General features: G+C 37.4%; 1 protein-coding gene across 3 annotated transcripts in view; it reads right to left on the bottom strand.

Moving 5' to 3' along the window:
* Positions 1-1,164: 1,164 nt before the first annotated feature.
* PPM1A (protein phosphatase, Mg2+/Mn2+ dependent 1A) overlaps positions 1,165-18,073 on the bottom strand; it is a 35,066-nt gene continuing 18,157 nt past the window's right edge. For 2 of the 3 annotated variants that reach the window (XM_051620441.1, XM_051620443.1), the window contains exons 4-6: positions 13,552-13,660; positions 11,361-11,418; positions 1,165-9,013 (exon numbers count right to left, since the gene is read on the bottom strand). In XM_051620441.1, the coding sequence (XP_051476401.1) occupies positions 8,984-9,013; positions 11,361-11,418; positions 13,552-13,660 (197 nt within the window). In that variant the 3' untranslated portion in view covers positions 1,165-8,983. Of the gene's footprint in view, positions 9,014-11,360; positions 11,419-13,551; positions 13,661-18,073 lie in introns of those variants that run through there. The other variant, XM_051620444.1, reaches the window with a different exon arrangement.

Consider the following 18,073-nt stretch of genomic DNA (forward strand, 5'->3'; position numbering starts at 1 on the left):
ATTCACCTTCATTGACTCAGAAAATCACACTAGAATGAGCTCTTATATTCTTAAAAATTGCCAAAATCTAAATTTTAAATCAGTTAAATGATTTAACTGGGCCTCAGCATTCTCTCTCTCTTAAATTATCCAATGTAAATGTTCTCTGATTAAATTCAGCCACAATGAACTTAAGTTAGCTTAACATTTCTATCTTAACAGCTCCAATGACATTCAAATTTATTATTACAGCTCAAAATTAAAAAAAACAACACCACCACCATTTAAACTAACCAACAATGCTCTTCAGAGGTATATTATTCTTTGGCTTTGAGAAAAAACACAACAAAATGTAGATTTCCAATTAGATGGGATAAAATATTATTTTTATAAACTTTGAGCTAGAAAACAAAGGGATATATAGATATATAGTCTCTCTGTTAATGTGAACCAAGGCTAAGAGTTCATCATATTGTAGCAATTCCAGTTTTTTAATGGACAGAAAATATTCCCTCATTGTACCAGACAACTCCATTGTTCCAGTTTTTAATCATCAAGGGGATGGGGCTGAACCTTCAGAACAGACAGGTCTGCTCCAGGTTGCAGGTGAACACCACCCCCCCTCCCCTGGTTTGATTTCTTGAGTCCACATCAGAATCCTCCCAGCCCCCTGTCTATAAAGAATTCCAGGGAAGATATATGTGAAATTATAATATTTAGGCTCATTTTCCCTCCAAATCATACAGGCCAAAACCAGTGTAAAGATTTATTTTAGCCTTTAGCATCCTTAAGATCTTCAAAAGTGCTCAAGTCTTTCCTTTGTTTTACAGCACTGAATCAGGGCAGGAGAGACAAGTGTATTTTGCTCCTGTGTGACTTGGTTTCTCCAAATGTTGGGCATCCTAATCCATCTCTGGCTCTCCTGAAAACCCCAAACCAGGTGGCCTCTGGGAAGCACCATGGCTGGAGCCAAGTGCATGCTGCTTTCTCCTGGAATGTAAGAAGACCAGTGAAAAGGGGGACTTTCATTAGTGCAAACTAAAAATGATCAAAATTAGCACTCAACATTCCCTTCTACCAGAATCAGCTCCCATCAGAAAACAGGAGGCCTGACAAGTTTGTAGATTAGTGACAATAAAACAGAGGTGAAAAGGGTTTACAGCAGAGCATTCAAATACACACAGATGATGTCATTGCCTGTTTTATTTAGTGGAATCACTTTTGTAGCTTAGAAATATTTCCAATTCCAGTTCCAACTCCAACACAAGCCTCCACCATTGACAGGCATAATGCAGTTTGTTCAACTGATTTCAAACAAAAAAAAAAACAACAACCCAAAAAAAAACCAAAAAAAGGCAAAAAAAAAAAAAAAAAGAAGTACAATCTCAAACGTTAAGTTAGAAACTAAGTTCACACATTTTTCTTTGGGACCAGGAATCTGTACATAGTACAAAATATACATTTATTGAACTTTCTGTAAACACACAGTTTGAATTGTGTAAAACTGTAAATAGTGGGTGAACTACGTGGAGAATAATTTATTATATATTGTCATACATTCTACTTAAGGAAAATAGTTATGCTCTTGTATATTACTCTGTTAAATTTATAAATTCCATCATGAAGCTGTGTAATCTGCAAACATGCTTTTCAAGCTTAAATCTCTCCATTCGTAACACACATTTATACAGGTCATCAATGAGAAAAAGTTACACTTTCCACAAAATAGATAAAAAGAGGTCATGAATTTTCTAAAAAGACAGGCACAGCATGTCACTACAAACGAGACTCTTTCCATGAGACGACGTGGAGTCAATTCTGTGAGAAGACAGGTGAAAACTCTCTAATTCAGCATGTTTGGATATGGTCTTAGTAACAAGACAGATGCTAGAACCCAAAATCTCTGCTTTGAAGGATTTATAAAGCAGCCAGTTTTGGAAATCAAACCTCACACTTTTCCAACATTCAACATTCCCTGGCTAGAAGAATCGAGGCTTTGGTCTCACATTAACCCTTCATCCCGAGTAGCCTTCCCAGTACTGAGCCAAGAAGATTTGCATAATTCAGCACTTACTCCAAAAACTAGATTCCTGGCACCAAAGAGTTAGATTTGGTTAATAAATACAACTTAACTCTTGGTACTCAAGGTCACTGCGAACCACACCACGGGCAAATAAAAGGTATGTGAGGAAATCCCAACTTCCAGCATCAAACAGCTGCATTAAACCACAGAACACGTGGCAACAGGTCCTGCAGCACCTCATGCACTGGGTGCTGTGGTGTAAAATGCCCAGTTTCCAGTTTCAGAGCCTGGAAACTTCAAACTGCAGCAAATTGTTAGTCTAGCATCAAACACTCAGCAAGAATAAAAAGTTCCCCTAAAAACACCAATGCAGATCCTCTCATTAGGTCCATCACAGGACATGGAAACGATGGTATGTAAACCCAGCACATTCAATCCTAGATTTCTAGGGTTTCATTGTTTTTCCATCCTGAGTAACTCATTATGGATTTCACTCTTTTTACTCTTTACAGCTAAAATACCAAATTAACTGAACCTCTCAAACTGTGCCCTTCTGATGTTTTACAAGGAAAAATGCTGACTTACATGTTTAAAGGACTATGAAATTGTTATCTCCAATTAATCTAACATTTTGCTTTTGTGCTACCACCTTCTTCCCTTTGGCTCAGAAAACCTATTTTTCAAAACCAACACTGAATAAAGATTACATTTCTTTTTCAGTCCAAGAAAAGGCTCCAACAATACACGTGCAAACTGTATATATTTTAAGTGAAGCTCCATCAGTTGCAGCAGGACGTACAGTACAGTTCCAAGACTATCTTAATTTAATTTTCCCCTTTATTTTGAACAAAATAAACCTGTACTTCAGCCTGAAATCCCAACAGTGACAGGGAAATTGGCCACTCAGTACTTCTGTTGCTCACACTGGGTTGAATTCAGTAACACAAGTGAAACTCAACTCTGAAGTCCTTAGTCTATAGACATTGAGAGAAGTAAAAGTACATTATGTTTTATGACCCGCCAGTTTTCTCATTTCTCTTCTCAAAGATATTTCTGAAAAGAAACAACAATGGCACCTCCTTCAACTCTGGAGGCTTTCTCACAATACGTGTTGAGAGCCCTGTCTTCTTTAGCTGTAAAAAATTCCCACCAGCTCTTCAGAGCCAAACAGTTAATGGAAGCAAAGAATTATTTCAGTTTTGGCTCAATGTTACTGAGCGAGCTGAGAAGGGCAGACGTGGTGCTCTGAAAGGAAAATGTTACTGTCTGACACAACACTCACCCTTGGAAAGAAATGGCTGGTTACACAGTAGTAAGGTCCATTAGCTTTATTTTCCTTTTTCTTTTTTTGGGAAAAAAAAGAAAGTAGCTGTCCAGTGACATTTTACAGAGCATTTGGGCAGGAATCAGTACAAGCTGAGCGTAAAAATCTGGCTAGGCATAAAACAACATATACTCTAGAAATCTGACCTGTCATCCCACCTCCCCTTCAGAATAGAATTATTTCATTAATTCTGAAAAGGCATTTTAAAGTTAAGCCTGCTTTCCCAAATCGTGTGGTCAGAGGGGTTTTGTTGTTACATCTGATGCAAACCTTCCCCAAGCCCCTAAGACACAATTGTCATCCCTGTTCTAGCTGAGAAGCCAAAAGCTTAGAAGGGCTTTTACACAGGGGGGGAGGAAGAAAAGATCTGGTTTACTGGTAACAGAACATCAAATAAATACAGATAAAGCAAGGAATACACAGCTCTGACACAATCAGGAAATTAAAACTCCAGACATTTTTCTTTTCCACATATTAAGTAAAGAGAAGAAATACTTGTAGATTTTTCTAGAAAGGAGTTTGCAGCAGGAGAGAATGTAAACTCAGTTTTTAGCACACATTTTTTTTTTGTTTGTTTACTTGAAAGGATTTAGTGGTCCATGAAAAAAAAGAAATGCTTTAAATTTCCCTACAGCTTCTTGAACTTCTGTGAACGGCCCAGGTGACTGCTACCTCATTGCAGCACGAGGTCATCAAATCACAAAGGGCCATGAAAAGGTTCAGAAGCTGCAGGTGGGGTCAGCAGAGACCTGCAGGCCACGCGAGCACTCCAGAGACAGCTCAGAAAGAGCTCACCAACAGATCAGATTCTCTGATCAATATTTCACCAACAGGTCAGTCAAACATACTTAGCCTCAGGTTGCTGCTTTTCAATGTTGCTCCATTTTTACAGTTTACAGCAGGAATTACGTTCATTTGATGCACTACAGCATCCTAGAAAATAAAGTGTGGAGCCTCCTTTTACCACTTAAAGAGTTGGAAAAAAATCTACCCAGCCAAGTAGAGACTTTACAGCCTGTATTGGTGTAAAAAGGCTCAGGTTATCATCATCTCAAACACATTTAGCTGTAGGAACAAGGAGCTATAAGAGTTATTTAGGAGACATTATTTTCACAGCTCATGAACCTTAGCCCAGTAACATGTCCATTTTCTAAAAAAAAAAAAAGGTCAGGTACAGCTCTACACAGTTTTGCTGTGTCTGAACCTCTGCAAGGTACATCAGGTTTGTATTAAAATACTGTATTTGTCAAATGATGAGGAAAAGGGTAACATTTAACAATAGGTTAGCCCATTACAGACACAGCCAAGTTTCAGTATCAAGAAATTTAAATAGACAGGGTCATTTGAGCATAAAAGCAATTCAAGAAGGTGCAGGTAGAGATGGATGTGAACATCTCAGCATGATGAGATCCTGATGTACACTGGAAAAGGTAAACTGTAACAGCTGTATCATTAACCTAATTGTGGCAGCCATGCTGCCTATCCCACAGCACAGAGCTACAGACATCTGGAGTGAACAGTCTGTCAGCATGGAACTCATACACAAGAAGACAATACACGCAAAGTCTCACAATTCCAGTTTCAGGAAAAAAGAACATTTACCAAAGCAAAATGTTTAAGTACAGAGTGGAGAAAGATCTGCCAAGGCTTCGATCTCCCCTACACAGGTCAATCTGCATTTAGGGTATGGTTTCCCGAACTGTGGCAGAAGGGGTGGTGCAACTGTTGCTTTGCTCTCAGTCCTGTCTTCCCACTCTTGTGTCTTGCCTTCAATCCAGCTAGGGGATGCTGGCACATCAACTAACCCAGCTGAAGAGGCCAGATCTAGTTTTCTTCCTCCCTAACTGCACTGCCACACAAGCATGAGTGCTGGCACTAACAGGGCAGTAGGGGCAAACTTACAGCAACAGCTTAGGCTTGATATAAGCTGACCATGAAACCACATCCGTGTCTCATAAATTACTAAGAAGTGAAATGCAATAGAAGTCTACCCTATCCCAGTGTAACAAATTAAGATGGGATTCTTATCAGGGAATCAATTGCAGTGAAGACTGTTCCCTTTTTTTTTTTTTTAAAATCACCTTTTAAAATGTCCAATTCTTGCAATAAGCAAAATGGCTCAGGTTTTAACCTATACAGGTGAGACAGGACCAGCTTTGCAATAAACAATGTGATGGATGCTTAAAGTCAGTTTATCATAAGTACATCTTGGAATGACTACTTCTGGCACCTGCATGAACGATCAAGTTAAGTGCTACCATTACTCATCTGCTGCTTAATATTCATCAGGCACCTTGCTGGCACGACACAAGCTAGGGCTGCTGCAGTTCAGAGTGATTAAAGGGCAGGAAAAGCAATTTCTCTCTCCGATTCCAAGTTCTGCTGGAGGATTATCAGGAATGATGGCCACGCATCCAGGTCTCTGTGGTGCTGCTAGGTAAGGACAAGCCCCCAAAAGGCTTCACAGCTTCCATGGGACCTGCAGGTTTCTGCCCCACCACGTGTGCTGGGGACTCAACTGATACAACAGGTTTACAAAGCCTTGGAAATCTTAGGACCTTACTTGGTGCAACTGCATTTAGCTCATCCAACATGGGTTTTTAAAACGCGTTTTAGAAGCCTCTGTCTTGAACATATTTCAATGCTGAATTAGTGAGAATTATCTGCAACAGTGGTCTACAAAGCAGTACAGGTATTCTCCCAGAATGATCAGTGAAACATTTAATCTGACTGTAACAAAACTCACAGAAACTGAAGCCAGTGAAGCTGTCAAATGTAGAAAGAAAACAAAGTTGCATGGCATACGAAGCAAAGTAGCTTTACAAACATCATTTCCTTTTAAAAATAAGCAAACTGGGACCCCTCCTATTTGAACATGTATTTAAAAATACATCTTTTAACATCACACAATTTTCATTTTTTTGTCACACAGGAATCTTTTTTTCCAAGAGGGAAATAAATAGCACACAATACTTAAAGAAAAAAATGAAAATAAAAATTGCTGCCTTGCCCCTGAGGTGCTAATGTTTTTAGCATTTCAACAAAAAAAAAGTTTCTGGTGCAAGAAGGAGATGCACAAAGGTGCAAAAAGTGCCTTTTTTCTTTTCAGAGCAGTGAAAAGTTACAGCTTGCCTCTTCTCTAGGATGCTTTATATACTTAATTTATGTTGTAATCAAAATCTGTATCTAAAATGGCAGTGTTTATGCATACATCATAATTCAGTGCCCTGACCTCATCACAATGCTGAATGCAGGCAGGGGAGAGAAAGGCCTGAAACGGGCTTTCTGCCACCACCCTCAAACTAGTTACATTGCCTGTAGCAACAGCAGAATTACCTTCTCTCTAACCTTCAGGAGACCTCCTAAGAAGAGGCTGCAAATACACCATTTGTCACTGAGACAGTTTAAGTGATTATGGTTTGAAGTATGGCTTTTCACACCACAGTTTTACTTCTGATTTTTAAAGTTGCAAACTCAAAGGTTCCACAGTCCAGTTTAAGGTTTTGCAGTTTCCAAAACTAAACTTTAGTCTCTCCGAAAAAGGACAGAACTTCATCTGCCTCATTCCTACCTTAAGTTTAGCTTTTTTTGCACTAATACACCATGTATTATTAAATATGCTTGTTAACTAGGTGCCTGTGAAGCTATAACTTAACATTATTATAGTTTTGCACTCTACAACAAAATTAGACATTTTAAGCATTTATTCATATGTAGGTAAGGAACTGGTTCTTTACGCAAAAATTGCTATAAATTTATAAATACAAATAGTGCTTATGTTCTCTTCATTCATGCTTGAACAGATTACAAACTGAATACAATGAAGTTACGTTTAAGCACCCCACATAGACAAGAGGGATAAAAGAAAAGTCTGCTGGTATATACTATACTTAGTTCCAAGACACTATAAGTTACTTTTTCACTGTTCAGTGTTCCCTAACTCTGCTTTAGTTTTAAGGCTATATATACAAATATGTATATTTCAAAGTTAGGGAAAGACAAATATAGCAAAATGCATTGTACTACATTTTCCTATCCAAAAAAGTAATTATACACCAAGTTTTGATTCTGTTTAACTGCAGTAAATGTTACAATCTACTTGTTTTACTGATTTTCCTTTTGGGGAATCTGCCTACTAAATGAGTAAACTACATATTAAATACAATATTCTCAACCAAAAAGACAATACAAGGTGCACAAAACAGCAGTTTTGCAAACACGACTGACTCGAAAACTGAATTTCTGTATGCTCAATGGGAGAAAGCTAAGCTTAAATCAAATTAGTTTATTATCTTATAAAATTTTAAATTAGAATTTTAAACAACGAACAGTTAAATATTGTCAACATGCTATATCTCAAATCACAAATACTGTTTAACCACTAGTCTCTCGTTCTAAGTAAGTGGGTCAATTAAAAACACACACCATAAAACGTTAAAGATTGTCAGGCTTTGACAAATGTATTTTTATCAAACAGTAGGCAAATTCAAACCAATGCACATCTTCAGTGGGGAGAAAAAAAAAACCCAACAGAACACAAAAAGCCTGAAAAAACCCACACTTGTAAAAAACAGGGTAACAGATTAATCCCACATCATCCTCTAGCATATGGCTATGTCTTGGGCAATAATCAAAATCCTTCCCATTTGAAAAATGGGCTACCAATTAATAAAAATATTCTTCCACAAGTAAAATATCATTTACAATGGCACTGACATTTTTAAAAAGGCAGGAAAAAAGGAATTACACATTTATGGATAAATTTCTTGTTTGTTAAATCAAGCTTTATTGATAAAATGGAATTCGAAGTATTTTACTTGGAACAGCAGCAGACCCAGCCAATCAGGATTGTAAAAATGCTGCAGACTCCTACTGGATGTAGAAAGCTGCTTGTTCATGCTCAGTGATTAGTAGTTTCAGGTAAGGGTTAATGCAAAAAGAGGTGCAAAGAATCAAGGCATTCTAATCCCAAGGTTTGTACACGTACGGACATGATATTATTAACAGGGCATGATTTAACTCCCACTGAAGTCAGAACCAGAACTCCCTTTAATTCAATGCGAGAGCCAGAGCGTGTCCAAGGTTCGCTGAGAAATGTGCACCACTCTTCGTTATTTTTCCATTGCCAAGCAAATTCACACACTAATTTCTGGTAAGTTGCCCACAAGTTCAGCTTTCATATATAACAAGGAGTTATCTTTACAGTTTTGTGCACCTCTTGAGCACCTAGCTGGCTAGGCTGCTGCTCCTTGCAATCCAAAACCACAACATGAATTTAAAGGGATATATATTGTTGCATCACACAAGCCAAACATTTCTTCTAACCTTTATAGTGATTTAAAGCAGTTCATAATTAAATATGAGCATTTTGTACAAAGACAATTGCACTTTACAAAAACAAAATCATACAACATAAATTGCTGGAGTCTTGATTTACAATATGAATTATGGTTTGAAATCACGTTTACAGAAGTCTGTTTTACAAAAGAAGATCAGTTCCTGGGCTAGATGTCGTACTGCTGTAGTCGCTCTCACCAACACATCATACTCCCTTCTTTTTTTTAAGGTTGAGGATGGATATTAAGAAGGGTCACTGAGGTTGGGCTGCACTTTCATGTGAAGGATGAAACGTGAACTCCACAGCTAGGTGAGCAGTTTTACCACATATCATCAGTTGAGGCAGAATCCTTAAAGAAAAAAGAAGGAACCCTTTAAAGTCTGGAGTGCCCGTAGTTACAGGAGTTTCTGGATAATCCAGACTGAAAAGGGTGAAGACTTCAATCATTTTAGGAGTCTGTTTTCTCTCCCCTTTCAGAAACAGCATTTAAGAAGTAACTGAAACACACACAAGCTTACTTAATAAAACATTAGTACCAAGACACACTGAAAACTCACCAGGTGATAATAGCTTTATCAATAGGTAACAGCTTTATCAACCCTCAAAATAATATCCCACAAACACTATTCAAAAGCATTCCTAGAGTAGTTAGAAGCAATACAAAATGGATACACAAACTAAAAAGATGTGTTAAAAGAGCAGGATGTGCCTCCTGGCATTTGTGATCATGACCATCTTTTGTGTTCTCAGCCCTTCCTCCCTGCATGGGAAGATAAACCCATCGACTGACACCTGGTTATAATTCAGATACATTTTAACACTTATAATTTAAGGCTGGAGAAGTGTCCTTTGGGCAACTGCAGGGTGCCCTAATTTTGGATGGTAATAAAACTGCAAGGAGAAAAAATATGTAAGATAAAATGAGATGTAGAGACATGCCATGGTCTAAGTCATAACTGCACAGCCACAGCATATGGCATTATGACCACACATCCAATACCCAAGTGTCCCTAAAATCTGGTCTACTTAGGCCTGCAGGCAAAAGTGGATTTTGTGTAAGTACCACACCCCTGAAAAACATTTAACTGATCCTGCTGTCAGTAAAACAACAATATTAATACAAATCAAATATTTGACTCAAATATGAGTTTTTAATCCATCTGCCTTTGTGTCATGTCTGTTTCCTTTTCCCTTCTTTAGACTGTTCTATATTCAGCTTTCTCTAACTGCCCCATCAGTTGGGCATGTAGATAAACACTGTGCCTAAGAGGAGGGACCACAGCTCAGTAGCTGAAGCAGCAACTAAGTCAGTAGCACAGGCATCAGGGCAAACTGCTTCTGTACAGCAATCTTTGGTTGTTTCAGCATTACCCTTCAGTAATTAAGGGTCACAAGGGGCTTTAACAACAGTGTGTGCTGTGCTTCCACAGCTGCACTTCCCTATCGTTACTAAGACTGCAGGGGGTAGGAATATTATTCCTCATTAGAAGCATGGCCCTACTGATTCCTTCAAGAAAAAAGAGGCTAATTAAGTCTCTAGCAATGCCACACAATTTCTTAACACTGAAGTTCTGCAGCCTTCATTCAAACTTGCACACAGAATTCACTACAAGCCATAAAAAAGAACAGTTGGCACGGAGGTGTAGTGAAAAAAACAAAGATCACTAAAATTACCCTTTGCAAAAGCACCGCCTCCAGTTTTTTTCTTAAAGACCAGAAGTAGCAAAAGAAAGTAATTTTATGAAAGACCAAAATGGTTGTGTTTGTTTCAAGTGCAAGGAGGAAGAATAAAAGCAGTAGTGAGTAGAAACACAGGAGATCCTTGCCAGCTATTCAGTATGCCAGTTTCTGTATCCAAGTTGCCAACTTCATCACAAAAAGAAGTTTGTGTGCTGTGCATTTGTGGAACAGGAACGTACTACTGAATGTATTCTGAAGGTAAAGCATCCTCTTCCAGCCACTCTTTAAGAATTTTTATGCTAAAGATATAATGAGAACTGCCAAATAAACTAGTACCCACTTGTAAAGCCAATGCACAATTCTTTATGACTGGATTAATTTCACTTACGACACATCTAAGCAAGCAAATAATTTTTGCTGATAGGTAAAGGATCAATTTAACTCTTTTAACTACAGCATTTCTGGTGACAGATTGTTATTCGCAGTGATCTATCTGCAACTGGGATCACTGTTCATATTTTAGACTTTTGGATTTTTTTCCCCACTGATAGTGGGCTCATGTCACTCTGATCACTGAGATAAGAATCTAAACTGTATGTTTGCTGTAAGGTGCTCTATGTTTAGCCATAAAAGTGCTTACACAGCCAATTTGGAAAATTAATGTATCCTTAAGCTGATTGTTTCAAATCTGTTTAACCTGCAAGTATAGACTTTCACTTCTTGGTATTTGGAGAAAAACGTCTCCCATAAGAGGGGAAAAAAAATATACATGACTCTTTGCATCATTTGGCATGAAAGCATTTAGAAAACCAGGCAGGATTGAAGTAAAGAAACTCCAGACAGCAAACAAATCAAACATACCAGGAGTTTTGAGACTATGATCAATAAAAGGCAGCAGAAAATGATTACAAAACATAGTCCCAAGAGCACAACATTGCTATTGCTTCTTTAGGGGAAGGGATCTTTTAATAATTGGGGTTGGGGAAAAAAGATAATATAAGAGAAAGGATACTTACAGTATCATCATTCCTGTAGGGGTTCAGTCTGTTATAAACGGCTTCAATCACACTCCGTCTAGAGCAAAAAAAACCCACAAGATTTTCAGGTTATGTCTTTTTCCTTCTTAAAGTCAAATTCACTAAGTACAATTTTAATTTAAAATGCAATCTGTAAAAGATTTTTCAATTCCCAGAACCATGTTCACTGCAAGTTAGCACTAAGTGTAATTAATCATTGAATACAGCTCCCATATCCCCTCTTAAGAGCTTCAGAAACCTTCAGGTTCAAGAAAAACAAGGCTGAACACCAGAAGTAGAGCAGAAAGAGAGCACAACCTGCCATGTGGTTTGGTGATGTCTCTTTAATCTGAAAAAGGCCATCAGAAAACTTCATGGATGTTGGAATGCCCTGTTCATCTCCGTGTCTGATGAACACTGCACTAGTACTTCATGTATGGGTGTGGGGTTTTTTGGGGTTTTGTTTGTTTTTATACAGGGTGAAAAGGTTTCTTGAAAACTGATACTCAAAAAAAGTGAGGCTGAAGAGGCAGCCTTCACCTTACCTAGCATATAAGGAAACAACTTTGGAGGGGGAGCAGGAAAGAGGGGAGTAAAAGACAGGAATTACAGACTAGACTTTAAAAGTAACTTTCTTCCAGATCCTTCTGCAGAACCAAGTATGATGAGGTAGCAGACTACAACTGGATACAAACAGACTTCAAAGAGCAACCTTTTAACTGCACATGAATGCATGCAGAGCAATCACAAAGGAGTGAACCAGAAGAAAAAAGGAGATGATAGGCTTTACAATCACCCCACAACACTGAAAAGTCACAGCAGTACAAACATCACAGTGAATCAAGTGCATGCTCACAGGGCGTGGAAGAAGAGGCTGAATTTAAAGCAATAAAACCAAGCAATTGCACGCAAAGTACACTGCATGTATGGACTAGAAAGTTTCCCTTATCTTTCAAGAAGTAGGTATCTTTGATTCTACATAAAGGCAGGTTTCTTGAAAAGCATTATATTCCTTCCAAATTGGCAGCAGTGCTTTGAAATACATTAACATGCAATTAAATCCATTACTTCCACCAATCCCTACTGAAACCAGCATCACTAAGACAAAAAATCCCATGGAGTTGGTCTCTTCAGACTCCCTCATAACCATGATGTTACTGCTAGCCAAAGGAAATTGAGAAAAATCAATTTGTACGTCGTATTTCATGAGTAACTGACTTCACCAAGAATTCAAGGACTACAACAACGCATCCTAAATAGATGCTGCCATTATATATAGAATTGCTATCTTCTCTCTTCCTAGTGAAAACAGCTCATAGGAGAATAATTTTGCTTTGTAGACGTCTACTTTACAGCTCAGTTACCATTTATGCAGTTACATTCCTAGAGTTTCCATGTTTTGGTGTAACAATAGGAAAACCATATTCTGAAGGGCTAAACCAAAACTCTGAAGGGCTAAAAATATAGCCTGTATGTATGTGCCCAGACCACTTTAGCACAGCACAGGTTCAAGAACAATCTTCTGAATCAAAAAGCACTCGGTCTGGTGTGCAAACGAGCAAAGCACATCGCAACCTTGAAGACTGAACATGGATTTGAGAAGCCAACAGAGCATCAACACTAACTGTTCAGGGACAAAGCCAGCCTACATAAAGTTGTAAATTTAACTTCCTGCTTTTCTTTTTTGATAAGACTTGAATCTCTTTTTCAGGTTTGTCACAAGCAGAGAGATACAAAAGCAAACTTTTAAGCAATTACAACATGGCTTTAGCTTCAGACAGGGCAAGAATGCCGCCAAGCAAAACATTATATGCACATCAATTCTGATCACTGTGGAACTACATACCCAGGTTACTACTAAAGTCAGTGCACTGGTTTTGCATCTTCACATGTAACCTCCCACCCAGAACACCCAGTTAATGACAACAGACAGACACACTCAGGCCACCCTTAAAAAACCCTCAATCCTTCCCAAAACTACAGTTTGATAGTTAATTTTAGTAGTGATTAATAGTTAATTCTGTTCTTATGCTTGTCCTTTTCATTTAGAACAACTGAGTAATAAGAATTGGAGAACAGATCATCACCTTTTGTCTGCTATCCTTCTTCCCTCCCCTCACTTTTAAGAGTGGCCTTAGAATTAAGTTTTGATTTAAATGAAAAAAACACATTTACACTGATGTGAACTCACTTGCTTGCCAATTCACCCCCCGGCGGGAGGTTTGGGATGCTCTCAGTTGCTAACGTACGCATCACGTGGACTAAGTCTGGGACTCCTTCACCCTGCTTCTTTATGATCTCTGGGAATCAGAAGTACTTTTTTTGTAAGTGCAGTCCAAATTTAACTTAAAAAGATTGAAACACTCAGTTTTATAAAAAGGCAGCTTAACTTCTGTTAATATATATATATAAACTTAAAAAAAAAATAATAAAATGACAGACCATATTCAACATGGTAATTGTTAACTTTGGTTCCGTAAGAAGATGAACATGTAACAGATTTGACAAAGATACACTGCTAACTGTAAACATGCACACTGGTTTCAGAAATACACAGCTACCTAATAAAAGTGGGGAAAAAATTTTAGTGGCCTTCCTGCTATACATTAGATATCACAGAAAATGTAGCATCTTCCCAACAAAATACCCTGGGTATGAGGCAGATATTAACACCAGCTTTATCACTGCAACAGAAGATTAAATATTATCACCACCACAAAAAGTATAGTATGTTCAAGAAACAAAAGGTTAGACAGATTAAAAATAACTCCCATAGCTGTATGTGCATTAGCCAATACTTGTACCTCACTCCATTACAGCAAAATGCAAACTTTAGGAACTATTACATATGAACTAAAAGCCAGAGACATCACATCTAAGCGACCATTCCATCCTCAACTCACTTGGGGGATATGTGAATATTGGGCAGTTATTTAAAACTGATGCATGCCAACTTCTAGGTGAAGATATTCTGTACTGTACCCATAATTAATTTCTTAGCAAACATGACTCTTTAATATTATGCTTAGGCTGTGTTTTGTTTTGATTTTTCAAGTCATCAGCACACAATTTTATTTGAACTCAAGAGGTTTTAGATCATATCACCCCTGAAGAGTCACTCTTTGAATAGGGATGAAATTTAAAGAACAAGCACGTTTTTTAAAAACGCATCTCAGCAGTTTCTCTGTAAACATGAGCTCTTAGAAATTATAAGAGATATTAATAATTAAGAGTTGTCACTCTTGATCTTCAAGTGAAAACTTGCATACACATACAATCCTGTGTACATACCTGCATATACATATATATGTATATACATGCACATTATTCTTCTTCGTATAAAAAGCATTTACACAACTTGGAAGAGTAGCTGGAATTCATCAGTACCACTTTTGAAAAATACTCTAGCACACAGGTTTTGGCCCAAATTGTAATTCCAGAAGAGCATACCAAGGTTCCATTATGTAGTTTAATTAGTGACATAAGGCACACTAGAAGCTTTTAAAACCAACACGTACCCAGTCCTTTTTAATTAAAAAACCCTCAAAAAGACAACAATCATAAATTACTTCTGATGCATGTAAACAGTTTTTCAGGACTGTGTGCGTTTACAAAAAGCACCAGCTCTATTTTGCAGTCAGGCTGTGTAAATTATTTGCAAGGCACAGTGGAAACACTGTCTAGCCCTCACCCAGTATCAAACTCTGCAAGACAAACCTTTTAAGCTGTTTACTTCAAAACCTATGTTTTAAATACATGACACCACACACCATAGGCACCTCAAAAACTTGCCATTTCCTCAAAATCTATAGCCAAAATTCATTTTTACCATCTGGTATTTAGTTAAAAAAGAATCTAGCACTCTTAAATCTGAATAAGAAGCAAAGATCTCAGATTTGGTTTGCCAAGTTCTTTTATTATGCAATTTTGAACAACTAGTATATTCTACATTGTGCTAGTGCTAAAGTTCTGCTGTACAAAAATAAGGAATTTATAGTTTACCTATACTACACAGTTTCACAACCTGCAACTGCAATACATTTAACATACAGTCTCCACTAAATGAATACATTTATATTTTGATAGAACTAGAGATACAGACTGAAGGAACACTGAAGACACAACAAATGGAGTCGGTCTGCTAGCTGTGTTTAATTTATTGTAATTATCTTCTTTCAATACATCTTAAAACCCTCCCCTCCCCTTTCATTTACTTTTATACCTTCTACACATTTTCACGGCATCAAGAACTGGAAAAATGCACTTACAACCCTCAAATAAAGGATGTAAAACACATCTGCTTTTTCATATTCTGAATGGGAATTCCACACAAAGTTTAAGAAAAAGCCAGAGCTTTGATTTTGTGAAAATACGGGCAGGAACATAAAGCAGCTAACTTAAAATTTTTCTCTCTATAAAGTTAAAATATTGCTAATATTATCTATTATGGAATGATTTTATGTAGAAAAAAAACAGAAAAAAAGATTAGACAAGCTTACTTTTTAAAGTCAAGACACTCATAACACATATTAGTGCAAATAACAGCAAGGCATTTTGGAATTATTATTATTTATTGTAACTATGAATCTAGACCACAAACACATAAAAAATAATAAAAGGAGTGTCCTAGGTGGTATGGTAAGTAGAAATTTTTCTACTTTTTAAAAAATCTGAATCACCTCTCCTTATTCAGGATGACCATCAGTACTATGCCTTACTAAGTCTTAAAATTTGCACTACTTCTTAGTACTATAATGCTATACTCTGGGCTGAGTGAACAAAAGTACAACCAGAAAAAATGCACATTAGTGATTATCAAATTTCATTACTGCTGGACTACTCTGAGTACTGATGTGCATAAAAAAAGTAATATGCAATTTCACCACGTTTCCATTTTAGTGAATTTTAACTTTAAATTGATACTACAGATTAGTAAAATAATTCTTTAAGTACACTTTGCATTTTCTAGCTCCTTCAGGTGAAGGCTTTTGAAGTTAAGCACTGCCATTCAAGTATCATAGGATAACAGCGAGATTATCCACTGTAGTGTTGAAGGTTTCAGGTGCTGTAGCAGTGCTACCTTACTAGCCAATACAGCACTATCCATTTACACCAGGCAACAAGTTAAGGGCACAAGTAGTAACTTAAATGTAACAAAGTTAACCAACTCCTGTTCTTTAAGGTCCACTTTAGTTCAGCCTCTCAACTTCCCTCATTGAGTAAGATCTAAGAGGCCAAATTCTGCACACAGCTGATACAAACCACTGCTGGGCTGAATAGTGTTTACTACATATTCATTAATTTAAATAATATCTTTGTGCAACAATAGACAACAGATTAAGAGCAACTCTAAAAAAGACAACAAGGCCCTTGAGGGGAAGTACAACATATTTGTTCAGACATCACCCCATTAAATTAGTATTAAAGTGCTTTATAACTACATACAGAACCCTCCTGCCTCTATGCAAGTATCATACTTTGCTCACTCCTGAAATCTTGTATTTGTATAAATGCGAAGTACCAACAGCCAAATTCACTGTATGTACCACAATCACATGCAGCTCCAGTGCTCAGGCCCTTCATTTACAAAATGAAGTGCCTGTACAAAAATGTCAGCTTTCCTCATTAAAATATTCCTGGGATACAATGAGGCCAGCTGAAGATGCAGCCTTAACTTGAACGTATTTTCAAGTTCTAGATCATGAGTTTGAACTCAAGAAAAAAAATTCCTAAGATATGGAGGTAATACTTGCCCAAATGAGGAGAGTTAGCATGCTGTAAATAACGTGTGAATTTACAACATACTTTCTTCACCAATTCTGTGAGTGGGCATACATAGTGAGCTCTTCACATGCCTAGTGCAAAACTGCTCACTGCTTTGAAATGGAGAAAGCTATCTGACACTTAACTCCTGCAGTGTCACCATGCACTTGGATATTCCTGCTAAGCTGTCAAAAAGATTCACACTCTTGCTTTCTGTACACCAACTTCTGTTAGGCAAATGTTAGATTAAAACACAGAAATGTCTGTCTGGACACTCATTCAGGGGCAGAATAGTTGTAGTTTGCCAAGACCACAGGAACGAGGCCTTTGAAAAAGCTGACAGTTTCTGAAGGAGCACCTACACAGGTAGTAAGTGCTTTAAAATTGCACTTTGATTAGCCTGAACCCAGATTTTCCATTCAGGCAGATCCTCTGTGAAACTTCTGACACTGCATTGTGTTATCTTCACGTAAGTTAAGGAGAAAAAAAGTGCACAATATATGCCTCTAACTTACTAACATTGATACCATAGCTGTGAAGAACTCTGTGCATTGTGCTCTTTATGCTATTAAGGATTCTTGGAGTATATACACACAACTAGACTTGTAACATATAGGTCTAGAGAAGTCCACGTCAAAAATAGACCTAACATATGCAAATAATGCACACAGCTTGTCTTATGTTTCAGAAACAAACTCCAAGCTGAGTTCCTTTTTTAATACTGAAAGGCACTATAAATGCAGTTTTAATGAGAAATCTTTTTATCCAAATTGATTTCACTTGGCAAACACCAATTATCATTTTAGTTAGGTGACCTAAAACACCTAAGAGTTGCATCTTCAGGTTAAAGTTTAACAACTCACGAAATTTTGAAGTTATTATCACAGTAAGATGAGGTCCCAGCTTTTGTTCATCATGAATGCTTAAAGACTGGCTTTGACAAACTTCTT

Source organism: Apus apus, chromosome 5, assembly GCF_020740795.1.
Source record: "Apus apus isolate bApuApu2 chromosome 5, bApuApu2.pri.cur, whole genome shotgun sequence".
In the NCBI taxonomy this organism is placed as follows: Eukaryota; Metazoa; Chordata; class Aves; order Apodiformes; family Apodidae; genus Apus; species Apus apus.